Source organism: Pseudophryne corroboree, chromosome 2 (genome assembly GCF_028390025.1).
Source record: "Pseudophryne corroboree isolate aPseCor3 chromosome 2, aPseCor3.hap2, whole genome shotgun sequence".
Classification (NCBI taxonomy): domain Eukaryota; kingdom Metazoa; phylum Chordata; class Amphibia; order Anura; family Myobatrachidae; genus Pseudophryne; species Pseudophryne corroboree.
This window is the reverse complement of record NC_086445.1, coordinates 133,753,459-133,773,045: the sequence shown is the minus strand read 5'-3', so window position 1 is coordinate 133,773,045 and position 19,587 is coordinate 133,753,459. Positions and strand designations below refer to the sequence as shown.

General features: G+C 43.6%; 1 protein-coding gene across 1 annotated transcript in view; it reads left to right on the top strand.

Annotated features, from left to right (window-relative positions):
• The first annotated feature begins 652 nt into the window (after window positions 1-652).
• FLT1 (fms related receptor tyrosine kinase 1) overlaps window positions 653-19,587 on the top strand; it is a 117,932-nt gene continuing 98,997 nt past the window's right edge. Inside the window, exon 1 of the mRNA XM_063951728.1 lies at window positions 653-953. Within this exon, the coding sequence (XP_063807798.1) occupies window positions 893-953 (61 nt within the window). The 5' untranslated portion in view covers window positions 653-892. The remainder of the gene's footprint in view (window positions 954-19,587) is intronic.

Sequence of the window (19,587 nt, the reverse complement as noted above, 5' to 3'; positions counted from 1 at the left end):
CATGGGATGCAGTTAGATTACCGATTGATGTAATAGTGATGCACAGAATACCTACAACAAATCAAAGACAAATTAACAATTTCAGTATTTCGGTGACAGTATATACAATGACGGCCTTTCAAATGCCGGTAAATCATACTGATCCCATGCACATACCCATATATACAGTTGATTCTTATATGACCAACATTATTTCTTATTTTCATCTTAAACCCATATATATAACATAAGAAACTGACATTGTTACTTTACCACCCATAGCATATAGTAGCAGTACAGTACAGTACCCTGATCCTGCAGTTCTCAGTAAGAAGAAAGCAGATTTATGTGTCTGCAGGGCAATGGAGAATTATTGTATAAGGTCTGTTTGTTGTGTGTGACCCTCATCAAGTGTAAATTAAACAATTCTGGTAGAGCTCAGTCAGGGCAGTGGGGGTGCACAGCTGCCTGGGAAACGTGGTTCCAGCAGCTGTGACCAGTTAGTGGCTGCATGTGGTGGGTTACAGAGAGGGCCAGCTCCCTTTATACCAGGGGCTTAGTGATGTCAGGGGCAGGGAGTGGCCCCAGATGCCATCAGTTACAAGAGGTTATATCAGGGGTGTGAGAATTTGGCTGTGCGTAATGAATGGATGTGTCCCAGGGGTTCCAGCACTTTGTCCCTGTCCTCCAGGATATTCCTTCCCACTCTGCAGCAGCAGCTGAGGACACACTGGTCTGCACAAGCCATTCTGTGGGTGGCTGGTGAGGAGAGAGGAGCTGGCAGTGCCCTGGTGGTACAGGATACACTTTCATCACTCACAGCCTGGGTACCAGAGGGGGCACACTCTGATTGGAGAGGCTTCACCACATCAGTTTCTGGGATCTAGGGCAGAGCTAGGGTTGGCAGATAGAGATGTTAAGCTGTGTCACTGTTGCAATGCTGTGCCTGCTGTTTGGATGTCTGATGCTGACAGGTAGGTGCATTGATCTGTATCTGTATAGACCATTCTCTTACACCCTCATGTGGTTCTTTTATGACTAGTGTGACGATTTAAAAATGTAATTTTGTAGCTAACAGGATTCTTGTGCTTTTAGCTAAAAATTCTACTTGAAACTTTTGTTTTCTGTTCTGTATATTTATTAACGAGGCAGATAAGGTTGTTCTGCCTTTATGGCTGATATGGGCATCTTGTGGTTCTACAGCTGCTATGTACATTGGCTACAATGTACTGCATAACTAGGCATCAGGTATGGGACTACAAGTGACAGCATGCCCCACCAGCTGTTTTGGAACTACAGTACAAGTCATTTCATACTGTAGTAGCTGTTGTGGAACTAGGTATCACAATATGTCCTACCAGCTGTGGTGGAACTACAAGTCACAGCATGACCTGCCAGTTCATGTAGTACAAATCCTTTTGCTTCTAGGGTGTGTTTGGAATTCCAGTTTCCTAAAAGTGTAGGAACTAAATGTAGTCTATGCTTTTGTATTAAGGTTTGATGTCTTTCTTGTTCACGTTACAAGACACGTGATGTTTCAATAATATAGCACATGTGGATACGATGTGTTTCAGTATGAGTAACATAATGCCATGATGATCTATACTGCAAATCTCAATAGAATTTTAATATTTAATATTTCATGGTGTGTGTATATATTTCATTTGCTACTGGTGTATGCAGGAAGAGTTACAACAACATCGTGTACTGATTCTGGCAGTCACAGGAGAGCAGAACTGTGCAACTGTCAAGATGTAGATTAAGATCAGGAATTGTCTGACTGGAGGCAGAAGTGCTATCAGCGTACAGGATGCTTTGTAATGTCAGTGTGTCTCTGTTGCTGCATGTCTCCTTGTTAGCTGATACAGTACATTGTATATTTGTATGACTAATTGTGTTGGACTCATCTTGTAAATGAAAGAATCACAACTGCCAAGAGGAAAAAGTACAACTATAGTGGATTCAAGTAGAAGAGAGTGTCTGAAACTTTATGGACTTTTGAAAACAAATATATTTAAAAGGTGGATGCTTTTTAGTTATTGGATTATATGACAATTTCCATGAGCTGTCAGACAGCTAATCACTCAGGAGAACGTTTAATCCTGACATGCGGCATGCCCATTATATTGTATGTGTGTGTGTGTGTGTGAGTGTGTGTGAGTGTGTGTATTTGTAATATTGTAATGAAATGCATAATTTGGTATGTTGTGCCCAGACTAGACAAATAATACTCTTTTAAATGTTAAGTGACAAAAATTGTGTTAGAAGATCTCAAAAGCCAAAGAACATGTGTGGACTTATGTGACTAAGAATAAGTGTTAGGATGGAATAAATAATGGTAATTGGGGGGATTGGGTGAAAGCCAGAACTGTCCGGATTCCGAAGGCCGGTCCAGACAGGCTCCCTGCAGCCACTTCTGCATGTCCCCATATATGACACACAGCAAATGTTGCAGGGAGATGTCCAGCTCCCTCCTGACCCACAGCTGCTGAACTTGGGCAGAAAGAATAGGAGCAGAAACGCCAGAATGGTCCAGACTCTGTAACGCCAGACTGGACCAGCTCCCTACAGCAACATTTGCAGCTGTGGAGCTCTCCCTGCCTGTCCCCATACATCCCAACATGACCCTCTCCAGGAGGGACACAATGCTCTGCTTCTGGACTTTTCTCTTAATTTACAATTGCCAGCACCTGTGTTGAACAGGTTAGTGGATAAGAAAGGTGTTTCAGCACAGTTGCCAGCAATTATAAATTAAGAGGCAAGTCCAGGAGCAGAACATTGTGTCCCTCCTGGAGAGGGTCATGTTGGGAGGTATTACTGTCTCCGTGTATGTGACAACTGTCACACTGCATACACTGCAGGGAGACAGGCACAGAGAGTTCCGGTCCGGTCTGGTATTCCGGAGTACGGACTGTTCCAGCATTCACTTAATCCCGGAATTGGGTTCTAAGAGGTCAGAAGAGGCAGAAACCCCACGGGAGAGAGATAAACGAGGAAGCAGCTCCCTCCTTAGTCATAGTTTCACTCCCTTTACTTACACAAACTCCACAGAGAGGACGTGGCTTCTCCAACACGCATCCATCACAGATATGAGTAGACACAGGTCTATAAATATTCTTATAGCTGTGTAGTAAACGTATTATGATGAAGTGCTGCATGTCCTGGATTTATGGTGCCCAGGATCTGTAGTAGGAAAATGGGAACAGCCAATAAGGCACAATTAAGGGGCAATTCCAAAGTATTTAATTGTCTAAACATAAAGGTTAGGGAAAATGTTTGTGTCATGGTTCATCCTAAGGATGACAGGAGGTCTTAGTTCATTATCAGATACAGTAGAGCACACTGTTGGCAGAATTTCATGGTCTGGAACCTTCCCCAGGACCAATTACCCACCTAATGAGTACTATACACCAGCTAATTGTCATGCACAGCTTACTCCAAAAAAGCAGGCATTGCTTTGTATCAGCATAAAAAAAGCTTAAATACTAACAAACCTAAAATTTGGTCTTCTAAAAAAAAAAATCACTGGTAACCATCCAAAATAAATAAGTAAAACTTTCTGGAGCCAAGAACTAATGTATTTAATAAAAGGGTTACATCATGCATCACAGATTAACCATATGCAAAACATTTTCACATCAATTGAAAGATACAGCTGATGTGCATTTTGGAGCCTAAAACCATGCAGAATGACAAGTGAAGGAAATGATTGCATTGCAATGTTGCCTCAGAACCATAGAGGTGCACAGGAAAACATGCAATGCTGGGGCTACTGTTTTTACTGTAATTAATATATGCGCAGCTGGGCATTGTGGTGATGCTTGGAAGCACATCATGCTAAATTGAATTCCCCCCAGATGCCTCAAGGGCCCCATACACTAGAACGATAATGGCTGATTTCATCCAATTACATGCATTCGGGACGATATATCGGGTGAAATCGGGCATTTTGGAGGAGTTTCCGATCCGATCCGCGTTCCCGTGAGGGTCGGATTGGCTCCCCTAGATTGTTAGTGCTGCACTCATGATATGTCGGTTCCCGCAGGCATGGCTGGGATCACATAAGATATATCGCATGCAAAATGTACCAAATCGTATGGAACCACTCCCGGGAAGCTCCCGGGAGAGTTCAAGGGAAATCGCCTCCGACTTCAGCCTCAGACACATCGTTGTAGTGTATGGGGCCCTTAAGATTTGCAGACTAAAAAAAACATGATAGACTTAACTTAAGAACTAGCAGTCTACAGAAAATATAGTATTAATTTGGGGAGGTTGTTTTTTTTGTTTTTTTTAAGTAATTAAAGGGATATTAATGATGCAAAATGTCTATCATCGTAGGAAAATTAAACTCATGACATAATCTGATTGTTTCAAAAGAACAATAAGCAACTGTTCTTCATTCAATTTGTGACAGCCACCACTAATATTTCTATCTGGCAAAAGCTTAAGCTAGTGGTTCCCAAACTGGGTGTTGTGGCACCCTGGGGTGCTTCGGGGCACTTGCAGGGTTGCCCTGGATTGATGATCCAGGACCAACTCAAATTATTTATGGTCAACATAATAGGCAAAACCAGTGTTGGTGGCTTCCGACAGGGTCGGACTGGCCCACAGGGGAACCAGGGAAACCACCAGTAGGCCCCACTGCCTGAGGGTCCACTCCTTTCTCTAGGGATCAGGCTCCAGACTGTGCACTTCTATTATACATGGTAGATATGTTGCATTACACTGCACTAAACTATTGTGTATTTCAAGCCTCTGTGGAGGCTGGCCACACCCCCTTTGTAGGCTGGCAACACCCCTAAGTATGGGCCCCTATCACTGCATTCCCTCGGTGGGCCCTTCATGCCCCAGTCCAACACTGGCTTCCGATAATAAAATAAGTGGACAAACCGAGGCGAATCCTGTTCCTCACCACATAACAGACCCTAAGTATGACATATAATTACAAATTCTTTAATTTAATATTTTTTTCTGAATTTCTCAGTAAGAAACTCTTGGCCTAGGGGTAGCGTGAAAAAAATTCTGATACTCTAGGGCGCCGTGATTCAAAAAAGTTTGGGAACCACTGCTTACTCAATACCAAGAATCATTAGGGAATCCCAGTTTTGTGCACAGATCCACAGAGAGATAAGCCAAGTGATAGATATTACTCGGGGGTAATGTGCAATCTTTAATGATCAGTACTGAATCTGAATTGATCACGTCTTGCCCAGGGATGTGCAGTGAGCTAAATGGCTCAGGAGGCACTGGCTAGCCTAGCACCAGAGCCGGATTTACATGCAATATATGAGCCAAAGCGTACATCTGGGCATTATACACAGGTGCAGCAGTATAAACTCCTGGACATTTGGTGAGTTTTGATCAGAGATGTGCAGAAAAGATAACCAGGAGTTTTGGCTATAAAAATGATTAGAATAATGCAAAGAAGATAATTCAAACATATTCTTTGTATTTTTCATATACTTTATACCAGTGGTTCTCAAACTCGGTCCTCAGGACCCCACACACTGCATGTTTTGCAGGTAACCCAGCAGGTGCACAGGTGTATTAATTACTCACTAACACATTTTAAAAGGTCCACAGGGGGAGCTAATTATTTAAATTGTGATTTTGTGAGGAGACCTGCAAAACATGCACTGTGTGGGGTCCTGAGGACCGAGTTTGAGAACCTGTGCTTTATACAGTCAAACCTCTGGTACAAACGTTAGTATGACAGGAAAGGCTCTGCCTCACCCCACCGCACGTCACTGGTCTTGCCTAGTCACATATCAGCAATGATCATTTAGATGGAAAACAATACTTTGCTTTGAGGCAAGCTGTAAAACACCACCTTTCTGGGATGATCTGGTTTAGAAACAACTGGTAGAAACTGATTTGAAACAAATGTCTGCTCTAGTCAGTGACTGGGTTGTGACGTCTGGGTTATTGGAAATGCAATTTTTCCAAAGGAACATTCATGCTATGTTGGCTGATCTTCAGATGTTTACATATAGCTATAATGGCATTTAAGTGTGAATAATGTATTATGTTGGGGATACTGGTAATCATGACTTTGGTCATAGTTTCTGTTCAAATTTCAAACTGGCCCCCAGATACAACAATGTATGGCAATTTATGGAACTTGTCAGAGATTAGGCTATTTTGGTTTATCTTGCGCCAGTTGTTTTTTCGAAACTGGAGTTGAGTAATGTAGTTCTGTAAAAAGAACATATATCTGAGATTATATTGCACATTTCATTTTTCTGCCCCACCCAATGACCAGTTGTGATTTAGGAGAAGCTGAGTCTGTCACTATAGATTAGTTCAGGTTTTCCCAAACTCAGTTCACAAAACACCCTAATAATCCAGGTTTTAAGCATATCCATGCTTGTGCACAGATGATATAATCAAACTGACTGAGGTACTAATTAAGTCACCTGTGCTTATGCATGGATATCCTTAAAACCTGGACTGTTAGGGTGCCTTGAAGGCTGAGTATATGAACCACTAGTCCATAGGTTCTTAAACTCGGTCCTCAGGACCCCACACAGTCCATGATTTCAAGGTCTCCGGACAGAATCACAAGTAAAATAATTAGCTCCACCTGTGAATCTTTTAAAATGTGTCAATGCGTAATGAACACACCTGTGCATCTGCTAGGTCACCTGCAAAACATCAACTGTTTGGGGTCCTGAGGACCATGCTTGAGAACTACAGCACTAGTCAATTCCTTTTGATGCCTTTTAAAGATGTCTTATCTGTTTGCAACAATATAACTATGACCTCTGGACAGGACCTAGATTTGGAAGTGTAGCTGGATCATCCATTGTGCAACCATTGTGCCCAGTGGACACTGTGGGATCCAGATTTCCTTCACCCATGTTGCTTAGGGCCCCATCTGGAATTTTATATTCAGAAGCATGCATTACAGTCACCAAAACACTATCCATCCAACGCAGATGGCAGAAACACAATCCTAGGGGTACTTTTTTTGTTACCACTTAACCACATTCCCGACAGTTAAATTCTAATCTGTACTTCTGGCACTTCTGGTGTGATAGTACAGAAACTGGTGAAGACAAGTTACATAGAGCTTACATATCATATAGTCTGCCACAGACGCTCACTCCAGTCTCTCAGCATTGGACGTGTTACAGTTTGCTTAGTCAAAGGGAACAGTGTGGTTCATTCCATTGAATTAGTTCATGCAGTTTAATGAGCTGCAAGGTGTCTATTTGCCTAGTCCATTAGCTCATCTCCCTGTAGTGCTTTGTTTGCTGCAGTGACATAGCACAAATAAACATGTACTTTTTAATTTTGTTCATGTCATCTTATGGGTCTGTTAATTAAAGGAAGCCTGTACTAGTTCATGAATAAATATTCTATGTAAATTGTGTGGCAGTGAATCAGTAGTGATAACATCACAACTAAATTAAAACAATGGGATATCTGTTCTAGTTATGATGCGAATAGGCACCATAATGATCGCTGTGAGAAAGTTTTTATTTATATATATATATATATTAATATACATATATGACAGGTAGGATCTAATTGGTTGGTACTTTATCTCTCACAATTTAGTCGCTCCTAGCTTTGATAAATACTCCCCATAGTATCCATACAGTATTTGGTGACTGCTCCATGTAGTGTCTAAGCAGTTTTTATATTACGAAGTGAAAATGAAAAGCAAAATAAAAATCGAGTTGTGCATATTATAACATAAGGTGGCTTTGTCTTATTAGGTCCCATAGTAATTAGCTTATTATGTAGTGGATTCCAAACTTGCAGTTCTGTTTTAGGAGAGGGAATGTTTTTGCACTGCTGATAATGTTAGATACACTAATCTAGAGTGTATCCAACTAAAAAAAAAAACAAGGTAGCCGTATAATTTACAAAAATAGCCGTTTGTCACTATAAAATGAATTGGTAACTCCACAAAAGATCACAGGTGCATTTTTCAAAAATGTGTGAACATTTTTAATGTATAAGGTATGATACAACTAACACATTTTATATTTATTGCATTTACAGACATTTATGAAACATTGGGACAGATGTATTAAGCCTGGAGAAGGCATAAAGAAGTGATAAACCAGTGATAAGTGCAAGGAGATAACGCACCAGCCAATCATCTCCAATATGTAAATGAGCCATTATGAGCTGATTGGCTGGTGCGTTATCACCTAGCACTTATCACCGCTTTATCACTTCTTTATGCCTTCTCCAGGTTTAATACATCTGCCCCATTGTGCTTTATACTGGCAGATTTTGACATACTTCCATCAGTGAGTCATGACAAGCCTCTTCCTCCAGCCACACCTCTGTTTCCAGCTCTCTTATGTCACAATCTGTCCCGACTATTCCTCTATTCCTGCCACTTCTACGCAAATGGACATCCCTGGCTTTCCTAATTACTTTAAATAGGCTATTTCCTGATATCAAAGGAAATGACTTTCCCATATCCTTGGCTGTGTTCTTCCCAACTCCACACCTATAAATAGATCTTCTACTTCCTCTTACCTGAGTGCATGGCTCTTTGTCCATTGTATGTTTCCACTTTAATTTCCTCTAACACTCCATGATACTCAGACTTGTCTTCTTTTATCTGGTGTCTGAACCTCACCATCCTTGGGCAAGGAGAGCAAGGAAGTTGTACTTCCCACCTATTTTCATTGGAATGCGTTATTTATTTTCATCAGAATGCATTGTCTCAGCTATATAACACCACTTCTGTATACAACCTTGGGGTGTTTTTTTTTACTTGTTAATAGATTATAGCTATTATTAAGTTACATAATCACTTAATTTCATGCTAGGGTAAGCCCTCATTACACTAGACCAAGGAGCAAATGTATCAAACCTTCTAAAGAAGACAGGTGCAGAAGTTGCCCATAGCAACCAATCAAAACTACCTATCGTTTTATAGAATATACTTGATAAATGATAGCTACTCAGGTCCCACCCTCAAGTGTTTTGGTTTTCTTTCGGCTTTGGATTCCTTTAAAATCGATGAAAATCGATAAACATTGCAAAAACAAAACCATAAAAATCAATAAAACAGCTGAAATCATGTAATTTGGTTTTGCTTACACGCAATCCAAAAGCCGAGTTCGTTTTTTAAAGCCAGTTCCGAACTGACAACAGACCTGACCTGGGACTTGCGAAAGTGATTCCATATTGGGACTAGATTTGAACCGCTAAGTTCAGGAGTGTTTGTTAGAGATGAGCGCTGGAAATTTTTCGGGTTTTGTGTTTTGGTTTTGGGTTCGGTTCCGCGGCCGTGTTTTGGGTTCGACCGCGTTTTGGCAAAACCTCACCGAATTTTTTTTGTCGGATTCGGGTGTGTTTTGGATTCGGGTGTTTTTTTCAAAAAACCCTAAAAAACAGCTTAAATCATAGAATTTGGGGGTAATTTTGATCCCAAAGTATTATTAACCTCAAAAAACATAATTTACACTCATTTTCAGCCTATTCTGAACACATCACACCTCACAATATTATTTTTAGTCCTAAAATTTGCACCGAGGTCGCTGTGTGAGTAAGATAAGCGACCCTAGTGGCCGACACAAACACCGGGCCCATCTAGGAGTGGCACTGCAGTGTCACGCAGGATGTCCCTTCCAAAAAACCCTCCCCAAACAGCACATGACGCAAAGAAAAAAAGAGGCGCAATGAGGTAGCTGTGTGAGTAAGATTAGCGACCCTAGTGGCCGACACAAACACCGGGCCCATCTAGGAGTGGCACTGCAGTGTCACGCAGGATGTCCCTTCCAAAAAACCATCCCCAAACAGCACATGACGCAAAGAAAAAAAGAGGCGCAATGAGGTAGCTGACTGTGTGAGAAAGATAAGCGACCCTAGTGGCCGACACAAACACCGGGCCCATCTAGGAGTGGCACTGCAGTGTCACGCAGGATGTCCCTTCCAAAAAACCCTCCCCAAACAGCACATGACGCAAAGAAAAAAAGAGGCGCAATGAGGTAGCTGACTGTGTGAGAAAGATAAGCGACCCTAGTGGCCGACACAAACACCGGGCCCATCTAGGAGTGGCACTGCAGTGTCACGCAGGATGTCCCTTCCAAAAAACCCTCCCCAAACAGCACATGACGCAAAGAAAAAAAGAGGCGCAATGAGGTAGCTGACTGTGTGAGAAAGATAAGCGACCCTAGTGGCCGACACAAACACCGGGCCCATCTAGGAGTGGCACTGCAGTGTCACGCAGGATGTCCCTTCCAAAAAACCCTCCCCAAACAGCACATGACGCAAAGAAAAAAAGAGGCGCAATGAGGTAGCTGTGTGAGAAAGATAAGCGACCCTAGTGGCCGACACAAACACCGGGCCCATCTAGGAGTGGCACTGCAGTGTCACGCAGGATGTCCCTTCCAAAAAACCCTCCCCAAACAGCACATGACGCAAAGAAAAAAAGAGGCGCAATGAGGTAGCTGTGTGAGTAAGATTAGCGACCCTAGTGGCCGACACAAACACCGGGCCCATCTAGGAGTGGCACTGCAGTGTCACGCAGGATGGCCCTTCCAAAAAACCCTCCCCAAACAGCACATGACGCAAAGAAAAAAAGAGGCGCAATGAGGTAGCTGACTGTGTGAGTAAGATTAGCGACCCTAGTGGCCGACACAAACACCGGGCACATCTAGGAGTGGCACTGCAGTGTCACGCAGGATGTCCCTTCCAAAAAACCCTCCCCAAACAGCACATGACGCAAAGAAAAAAAGAGGCGCAATGAGGTAGCTGTGTGAGTAAGATTAGCGACCCTAGTGGCCGACACAAACACCGGGCCCATCTAGGAGTGGCACTGCAGTGTCACGCAGGATGTCCCTTCCAAAAAACCCTCCCCAATCAGCACATGATGCAAAGAAAAAGAAAAGAAAAAAGAGGTGCAAGATGGAATTATCCTTGGGCCCTCCCACCCACCCTTATGTTGTATAAACAAAACAGGACATGCACACTTTAACCAACCCATCATTTCAGTGACAGGGTCTGCCACACGACTGTGACTGATATGACGGGTTGGTTTGGACCCCCCCCAAAAAAGAAGCAATTAATCTCTCCTTGCACAAACTGGCTCTACAGAGGCAAGATGTCCACCTCATCTTCACCCTCCGATATATCACCGTGTACATCCCCCTCCTCACAGATTATCAATTCGTCCCCACTGGAATCCACCATCTCAGCTCCCTGTGTACTTTGTGGAGGCAATTGCTGCTGGTCAATGTCTCCGCGGAGGAATTGATTATAATTCATTTTAATGAACATCATCTTCTCCACATTTTCTGGATGTAACCTCGTACGCCGATTGCTGACAAGGTGAGCGGCGGCACTAAACACTCTTTCGGAGTACACACTTGTGGGAGGGCAACTTAGGTAGAATAAAGCCAGTTTGTGCAAGGGCCTCCAAATTGCCTCTTTTTCCTGCCAGTATAAGTACGGACTGTGTGACGTGCCTACTTGGATGCGGTCACTCATATAATCCTCCACCATTCTATCAATGTTGAGAGAATCATATGCAGTGACAGTAGACGACATGTCCGTAATCGTTGTCAGGTCCTTCAGTCCGGACCAGATGTCAGCATCAGCAGTCGCTCCAGACTGCCCTGCATCACCGCCAGCGGGTGGGCTCGGAATTCTGAGCCTTTTCCTCGCACCCCCAGTTGCGGGAGAATGTGAAGGAGGAGATGTTGACAGGTCGCGTTCCGCTTGACTTGACAATTTTGTCACCAGCAGGTCTTTCAACCCCAGCAGACCTGTGTCTGCCGGAAAGAGAGATCCAAGGTAGGCTTTAAATCTAGGATCGAGCACGGTGGCCAAAATGTAGTGCTCTGATTTCAACAGATTGACCACCCGTGAATCCTTGTTAAGCGAATTAAGGGCTGCATCCACAAGTCCCACATGCCTAGCGGAATCGCTCCGTGTTAGCTCCTTCTTCAATGCCTCCAGCTTCTTCTGCAAAAGCCTGATGAGGGGAATGACCTGACTCAGGCTGGCAGTGTCTGAACTGACTTCACGTGTGGCAAGTTCAAAGGGCATCAGAACCTTGCACAACGTTGAAATCATTCTCCACTGCACTTGAGACAGGTGCATTCCATCTCCTATATCGTGCTCAATTGTATAGGCTTGAATGGCCTTTTGCTGCTCCTCCAACCTCTGAAGCATATAGAGGGTTGAATTCCACCTCGTTGCCACTTCTTGCTTCAGATGATGGCAGGGCAGGTTCAGTAGTTTTTGGTGGTGCTCCAGTCTTCTGTACGTGGTGCCTGTACGCCGAAAGTGTCCCGCAATTTTTCTGGCCACCGACAGCATCTCTTGCACGCCCCTGTCGTTTTTTAAAAAATTCTGCACCACCAAATTCAAGGTATGTGCAAAACATGGGACGTGCTGGAATTTGCCCATATTTAATGCACACACAATATTGCTGGCGTTGTCCGATGCCACAAATCCACAGGAGAGTCCAATTGGGGTAAGCCATTCCGCGATGATCTTCCTCAGTTGCCGTAAGAGGTTTTCAGCTGTGTGCGTATTCTGGAAAGCGGTGATACAAAGCGTAGCCTGCCTAGGAAAGAGTTGGCGTTTGCGAGATGCTGCTACTGGTGCCGCCGCTGCTGTTCTTGCGGCGGGAGTCCATACATCTACCCAGTGGGCTGTCACAGTCATATAGTCCTGACCCTGCCCTGCTCCACTTGTCCACATGTCCGTGGTTAAGTGGACATTGGGTACAACTGCATTTTTTAGGACACTGGTGAGTCTTTTTCTGACGTCCGTGTACATTCTCGGTATCGCCTGCCTAGAGAAGTGGAACCTAGATGGTATTTGGTAACGGGGGCACACTGCCTCAATAAATTGTCTAGTTCCCTGTGAACTAACGGCGGATACCGGACGCACGTCTAACACCAACATAGTTGTCAAGGACTCAGTTATCCGCTTTGCAGTAGGATGACTGCTGTGATATTTCATCTTCCTCGCAAAGGACTGTTGAACAGTCAATTGCTTACTGGAAGTAGTACAAGTGGGCTTACGACTTCCCCTCTGGGATGACCATCGACTCCCAGCGGCAACAACAGCAGCGCCAGCAGCAGTAGGCGTTACACGCAAGGATGCATCGGAGGAATCCCAGGCAGGAGAGGACTCGTCAGACTTGCCAGTGACATGGCCTGCAGGACTATTGGCATTCCTGGGGAAGGAGGAAATTGACACTGAGGGAGTTGGTGGGGTGGTTTGCGTGAGCTTGGTTACAAGAGGAAGGGATTTACTGGTCAGTGGACTGCTTCCGCTGTCACCCAAAGTTTTTGAACTTGTCACTGACTTATTATGAATGCGCTGCAGGTGACGTATAAGGGAGGATGTTCCGAGGTGGTTAACGTCCTTACCCCTACTTATTACAGCTTGACAAAGGGAACACACGGCTTGACACCTGTTGTCCGCATTTCTGGTGAAATACCTCCACACCGAAGAGCTGATTTTTTTGGTATTTTCACCTGGCATGTCAACGGCCATATTCCTCCCACGGACAACAGGTGTCTCCCCGGGTGCCTGACTTAAACAAACCACCTCACCATCAGAATCCTCCTGGTCAATTTCCTCCCCAGCGCCAGCAACACCCATATCCTCCTCATCCTGGTGTACTTCAACACTGACATCTTCAATCTGACTATCAGGAACTGGACTGCGGGTGCTCCTTCCAGCACTTGCAGGGGGCATGCAAATAGTGGAAGGCGCATGCTCTTCACGTCCAGTGTTGGGAAGGTCAGGCATCGCAAACGACACAATTGGACTCTCCTTGTGGATTTGGGATTTCAAAGAACGCACAGTTCTTTGCGGTGCTTTTGCCAGCTTGAGTCTTTTCAGTTTTCTAGCGAGAGGCTGAGTGCTTCCATCCTCATGTGAAGCTGAACCACTAGCCATGAACATAGGCCAGGGCCTCAGCCGTTCCTTGCCACTCCGTGTGGTAAATGGCATATTGGCAAGTTTACGCTTCTCCTCCGACAATTTTATTTTAGGTTTTGGAGTCCTTTTTTTTCTGATATTTGGTGTTTTGGATTTGACATGCTCTGTACTATGACATTGGGCATCGGCCTTGGCAGACGACGTTGCTGGCATTTCATCGTCTCGGCCATGACTAGTGGCAGCAGCTTCAGCACGAGGTGGAAGTGGATCTTGATCTTTCCCTAATTTTGGAACCTCAACTTTTTTGTTCTCCATATTTTATAGGCAGAACTAAAAGGCACCTCAGGTAAACAATGGAGATGGATGGATTGGATACTAGTATACAATTATGGACGGACTGCCACGGTTAGGTGGTATAAAAAAACCACGGTTAGGTGGTATATATTATAATAATAATACAATTATGGATGGACGGACTGCCTGCCGACTGCCGACACAGAGGTAGCCACAGCCGTGAACTACCGCACTGTACACTGGTTGATAAAGAGATAGTAGTATACTCGTAACAACTAGTATGACACTATGACGACGGTATAAAGAATGAAAAAAAAACCACGGTTAGGTGGTATATATTATAATAATAATACAATTATGGATGGACGGACTGCCTGCCGACTGCCGACACAGAGGTAGCCACAGCCGTGAACTACCGCACTGTACACTGGTTGATAAAGAGATAGTAGTATACTCGTAACAACTAGTATGACACTATGACGACGGTATAAAGAATGAAAAAAAAACCACGGTTAGGTGGTATATATTATAATAATAATACAATTATGGATGGACGGACTGCCTGCCGACTGCCGACACAGAGGTAGCCACAGCCGTGAACTACCGCACTGTACACTGGTTGATAAAGAGATAGTAGTATACTCGTAACAACTAGTATGACACTATGACGACGGTATAAAGAATGAAAAAAAAACCACGGTTAGGTGGTATATATTATAATAATAATACAATTATGGATGGACGGACTGCCTGCCGACTGCCGACACAGAGGTAGCCACAGCCGTGAACTACCGCACTGTACACTGGTTGATAAAGAGATAGTAGTATACTCGTAACAACTAGTATGACACTATGACGACGGTATAAAGAAAGAAAAAAAAATACCACAGTTAGGTGGTATATATTATAATAATAATACAATTATGGATGGACGGACTGCCTGCCGACTGCCGACACAGAGGTAGCCACAGCCGTGAACTACCGCACTGTACACTGGTTGATAAAGAGATAGTAGTATACTCGTAACAACTAGTATGACACTATGACGACGGTATAAAGAATGAAAAAAAAACCACGGTTAGGTGGTATATATTATAATAATAATACAATTATGGATGGACGGACTGCCTGCCGACTGCCGACACAGAGGTAGCCACAGCCGTGAACTACCGCACTGTACACTGGTTGATAAAGAGATAGTAGTATACTCGTAACAACTAGTATGACACTATGACGACGGTATAAAGAATGAAAAAAAAACCACGGTTAGGTGGTATATATTATAATAATAATACAATTATGGATGGACGGACTGCCTGCCGACTGCCGACACAGAGGTAGCCACAGCCGTGAACTACCGCACTGTACACTGGTTGATAAAAAGATAGTAGTATACTCGTAACAACTAGTATGACACTATGACGACGGTATAAAGAATGAAAAAAAAACCACGGTTAGGTGGTATATATTATAATAATAATACAATTATGGATGGACGGACTGCCTGCCGACTGCCGACACAGAGGTAGCCACAGCCGTGAACTACCGCACTGTACACTGGTTGATAAAGAGATAGTAGTATACTCGTAACAACTAGTATGACACTGTGACGGTATAAAGAATGAAAAAAAAACCACGGTTAGGTGGTATATATTATAATAATAATACAATTATGGATGGACGGACTGCCTGCCGACTGCCGACACAGAGGTAGCCACAGCCGTGAACTACCGCACTGTACACTGGTTGATAAAGAGATAGTAGTATACTCGTAACAACTAGTATGACACTATGACGACGGTATAAAGAAAGAAAAAAAAATACCACGGTTAGGTGGTATATATTGTAATACAATTATGGATGGACGGACTGCCTGCCGAGTTCCGACTGCCGACACAGAGGTAGCCACAGCCGTGAACTACCGCACTGTACTGTGTCTGCTGCTAATATAGACTGGTTGATAAAGAGATAGTATACAATACATACAACAATATACTACTATACTGGTGGTCAGGCACTGGTCACCACTAGTCACACTGGCAGTGGCACTCCTGCAGCAAAAGTGTGCACTGTTTAATTTTAAATTAATATAATATTATGTACTCCTGGGGGCTCCTGCTATAACAACCTGCAGTGCTCCCCAGTCTCCCCCACAATTATTATAAGCTTTGCCTTTTATACATTGATGTGCAGCACACTGGGCTGAGCTGAGTGCACACAGACTGAGTCACACTGTGTGACTGGCTGCTGCTGTGTATCGTTTTTTTTCAGGCAGAGAACGGATATAGCAGAGAACGGATATATTATATTAAAATAAATAAAAGTTAACTAACAACAACTGCACTGGTCACTGTGGTAAACTCTGTCTGACTCTGCACAATCTCTCTCTCTCTTCTAATCTAATTTCTAATGGAGAGGACGCCAGCCACGTCCTCTCCCTATCAATCTCAATGCACGTGTGAAAATGGCGGCGACGCGCGGCTCCTTATATAGAATCCGAGTCTCGCGAGAATCCGACAGCGTCATGATGACGTTCGGGCGCGCTCGGGTTAACCGAGCAAGGCGGGAGGATCCGAGTCTGCTCGGACCCGTGAAAAAAACATGAAGTTCGTGCGGGTTCGGTTTCAGAGAAACCGAACCCGCTCATCTCTAGTGTTTGTATGTCAAGAAAACCGAACAGCACATCTCTAATACAAACCCTGGAAATGTGGCTTAGTTTATCAAAAGGAGGATTAAAAGTCTCACTATTCCTGCATGACATAGTCCTGGAATTAGAAAAGGACATTTCATGTCTGCATATACATCTTGCACAAGACATTTTTTGTAGATATTGATGATATTAGTCAACATAGTACCACGTCAGTTTCCCCTTGTGTTTTTGGAAAACTCTGCTGCTGTCATACCTCTAGAATATTTGTCCTTGGACCAGCAAATCCAAGGGTCAACAAACTTTCTAGTAATGGATCATGGATACCTCAGTACTTTTGTGTCCTAGGGGCCTGATTTTAGACAGGTAAAAATTGTGGTAAATCCTCTGAAAATTGCCATTTTCAGCAGATTGATGCATCTTACAGTATCAGGTTATTAACAAATTTGTACCACTGCAAATATCAGAGATATCTGTGATGGTACATCAATTTTTGGTTACAAAAACAGTACGTATAGCTTTGCTTTTCGGAGCTGCACCCATTATATAACTTCATTTTCAGTCTAACGAAACCTTCTGTCTAGTTGGAAGACCCAGCTGGATAGGAATCTTCAGATCACTCACCATTAAACTGTACTCACTTCTCCTCCATCCTTTCGCAAATATGTGTATGCCAGTGAGATGAATGGCTGGGGAGGCACACATGGGGATGGGTCTGAATGCTGAGAGCCTGTCTCACCCGCTACTTACTTTAACTCTCCACTCACTACACTAAGCTACAGTGTTCATTAAGTCTCCTACCTCCATCTCTGTGTCTTCTCTTGCTGCTGCTGACTGACTTCCAACTACAGTGCACTTCCTGGTCACATGACACATCCAAGTGTCCATCAGTGCACAAGGCCTGCCCCCACACTCAGAGGCATTCCTCTATTAGCTCCCTTTCTGTGCAGCTTACTGCCTGTGGCGTGGCCTCGTTCTCAGTTCTGCAAATTCAGTGACTGACTGTAAAACTGAGGCATAACTATTGCTGCCTCATCTGTCATCTCCCTGCAGCTCTAGGGATCACCACAAAGCTGGTGAGTGTTAGCTATAAAAAGGGGATGCAGTTAAATTGCCGGCAGTTGCGATCCCGGTGGCCAGGATACGCTGGGATCCCGACTGCTGACAACGCCACCAGCCGGAATCCCAGCTCACAGGGGCTATTCCCACTCGTGGGTGTCCACGACACCCATAGAGTGGGAATAGAACCTGTGGTGAGTGCTCGCCCCACTGCCGTCATACTGACGGCTGGATGCTGCTGTCTGTATACTGGCGGACGGCATCCTGACCGCTGGTAATACATACTGATCCCATAAAAAGGATTACAGTAAACAAAGAAGATGTTTATATTATAAATATCTTCTTTGTAGTATTCTAATAATTTTTATATAAAATCTCAGGAGTTTGACAGGGAGTATGACAAACCTTCCCTGCCTACCCTGACTGCACATCCCTGGTGTAAGCACATGCGTACAGTGGTGACTGTCTCTATCACTGGCCAGAACAGCATCTTATAAGATGTAATGTCCTGGTTACAGTATCTTAATATATTGCCCTTGTATAGCATCTCTAATTAATGGGTAAATCTGCCACAAGTCATTTATCAGGGCAATGATGAGATTATTGCTATATAAGTGCTCTATGAAGACAGTAAACCCCTTGTCCAAATATTGCAGCCGATGATCTTTAAAGTTTGGGCTATAGTGACAACGTTCTGCTATAAATACATTCTTTGAATATTGGGAAGAGTTGTAGATGAGTTCATCGAATTAGCTAGAAATCCCACAAGACAGCGTAGGAGTTGATATAGTATGTGTAACACAGGTAGTGGCAAGAAATGTGTTAGAATAAGGAAATTAAAATCAGAACAACATATTAAACAGCAAGGGAAACTGTAATTAAATCATTATTCATTCACCACAGAAATGAGTAAACACAGCCCTTATAATACTACATTTATGCGTCATATAAACATACTTGTCAACTCTCCGCGATTGTTAGGGAGACACTCTGAAATAGTAGCAATCTCCCTGAAGAGTCTAGAACTCTCCCTGATTGCACCTTATTCCCATTATGTAGCTGTTATATTCTTCGGGGGGAATGGGGGGGGGGGGGGGGGAGAGGAAATCAGAGATATATTCATTCAAATGGGATCATCATTGGTTATAAGGCACAATTATCCCCATAGTTGTATGTATTTTTAAATAGGGTTTCTCATAGCCACTTATATGGAACAACTTGTAAAACACAATACTCGAGCAAGCCCTGAAAAGTTTAAATCAACGTCTTATCATCAACCAGATGATCTTACTAAAGGTGCATACAGACAGGGTGTTTTTGCCCAGTGTGTATGCACAGTGATGATGTGAACATCGCTGGTAGGAAAATCGCTCACACTGAGCGATTTTCACTGTGCCCAGCGATGTTCACGGGGGTGGGGGTTGAACCACTTTCCATAGTAGGAAACTGTGGAAAATGGTTCACACGGCTGTTAAAACAGCCTGACGTAGTACAACGGCCAGTGATGATGCGGGAGTGCGCATCAGCGCTCACTACTCATCGCCTGGCCATTCACAAAGTAGCTAAAAACAACAAAACTGAGCTACTTTGAGCTCAAAATCGGCTAGTGTGCATGGGCCTTAACTGCTCTGGGACTTTTATATTTATATTAGGTGCTACTGTACTTTAACAATCTCCCTGAAATGCTTTTTCAAAAGTAGACAAGTATACATATAAATTCTCTTGAGATA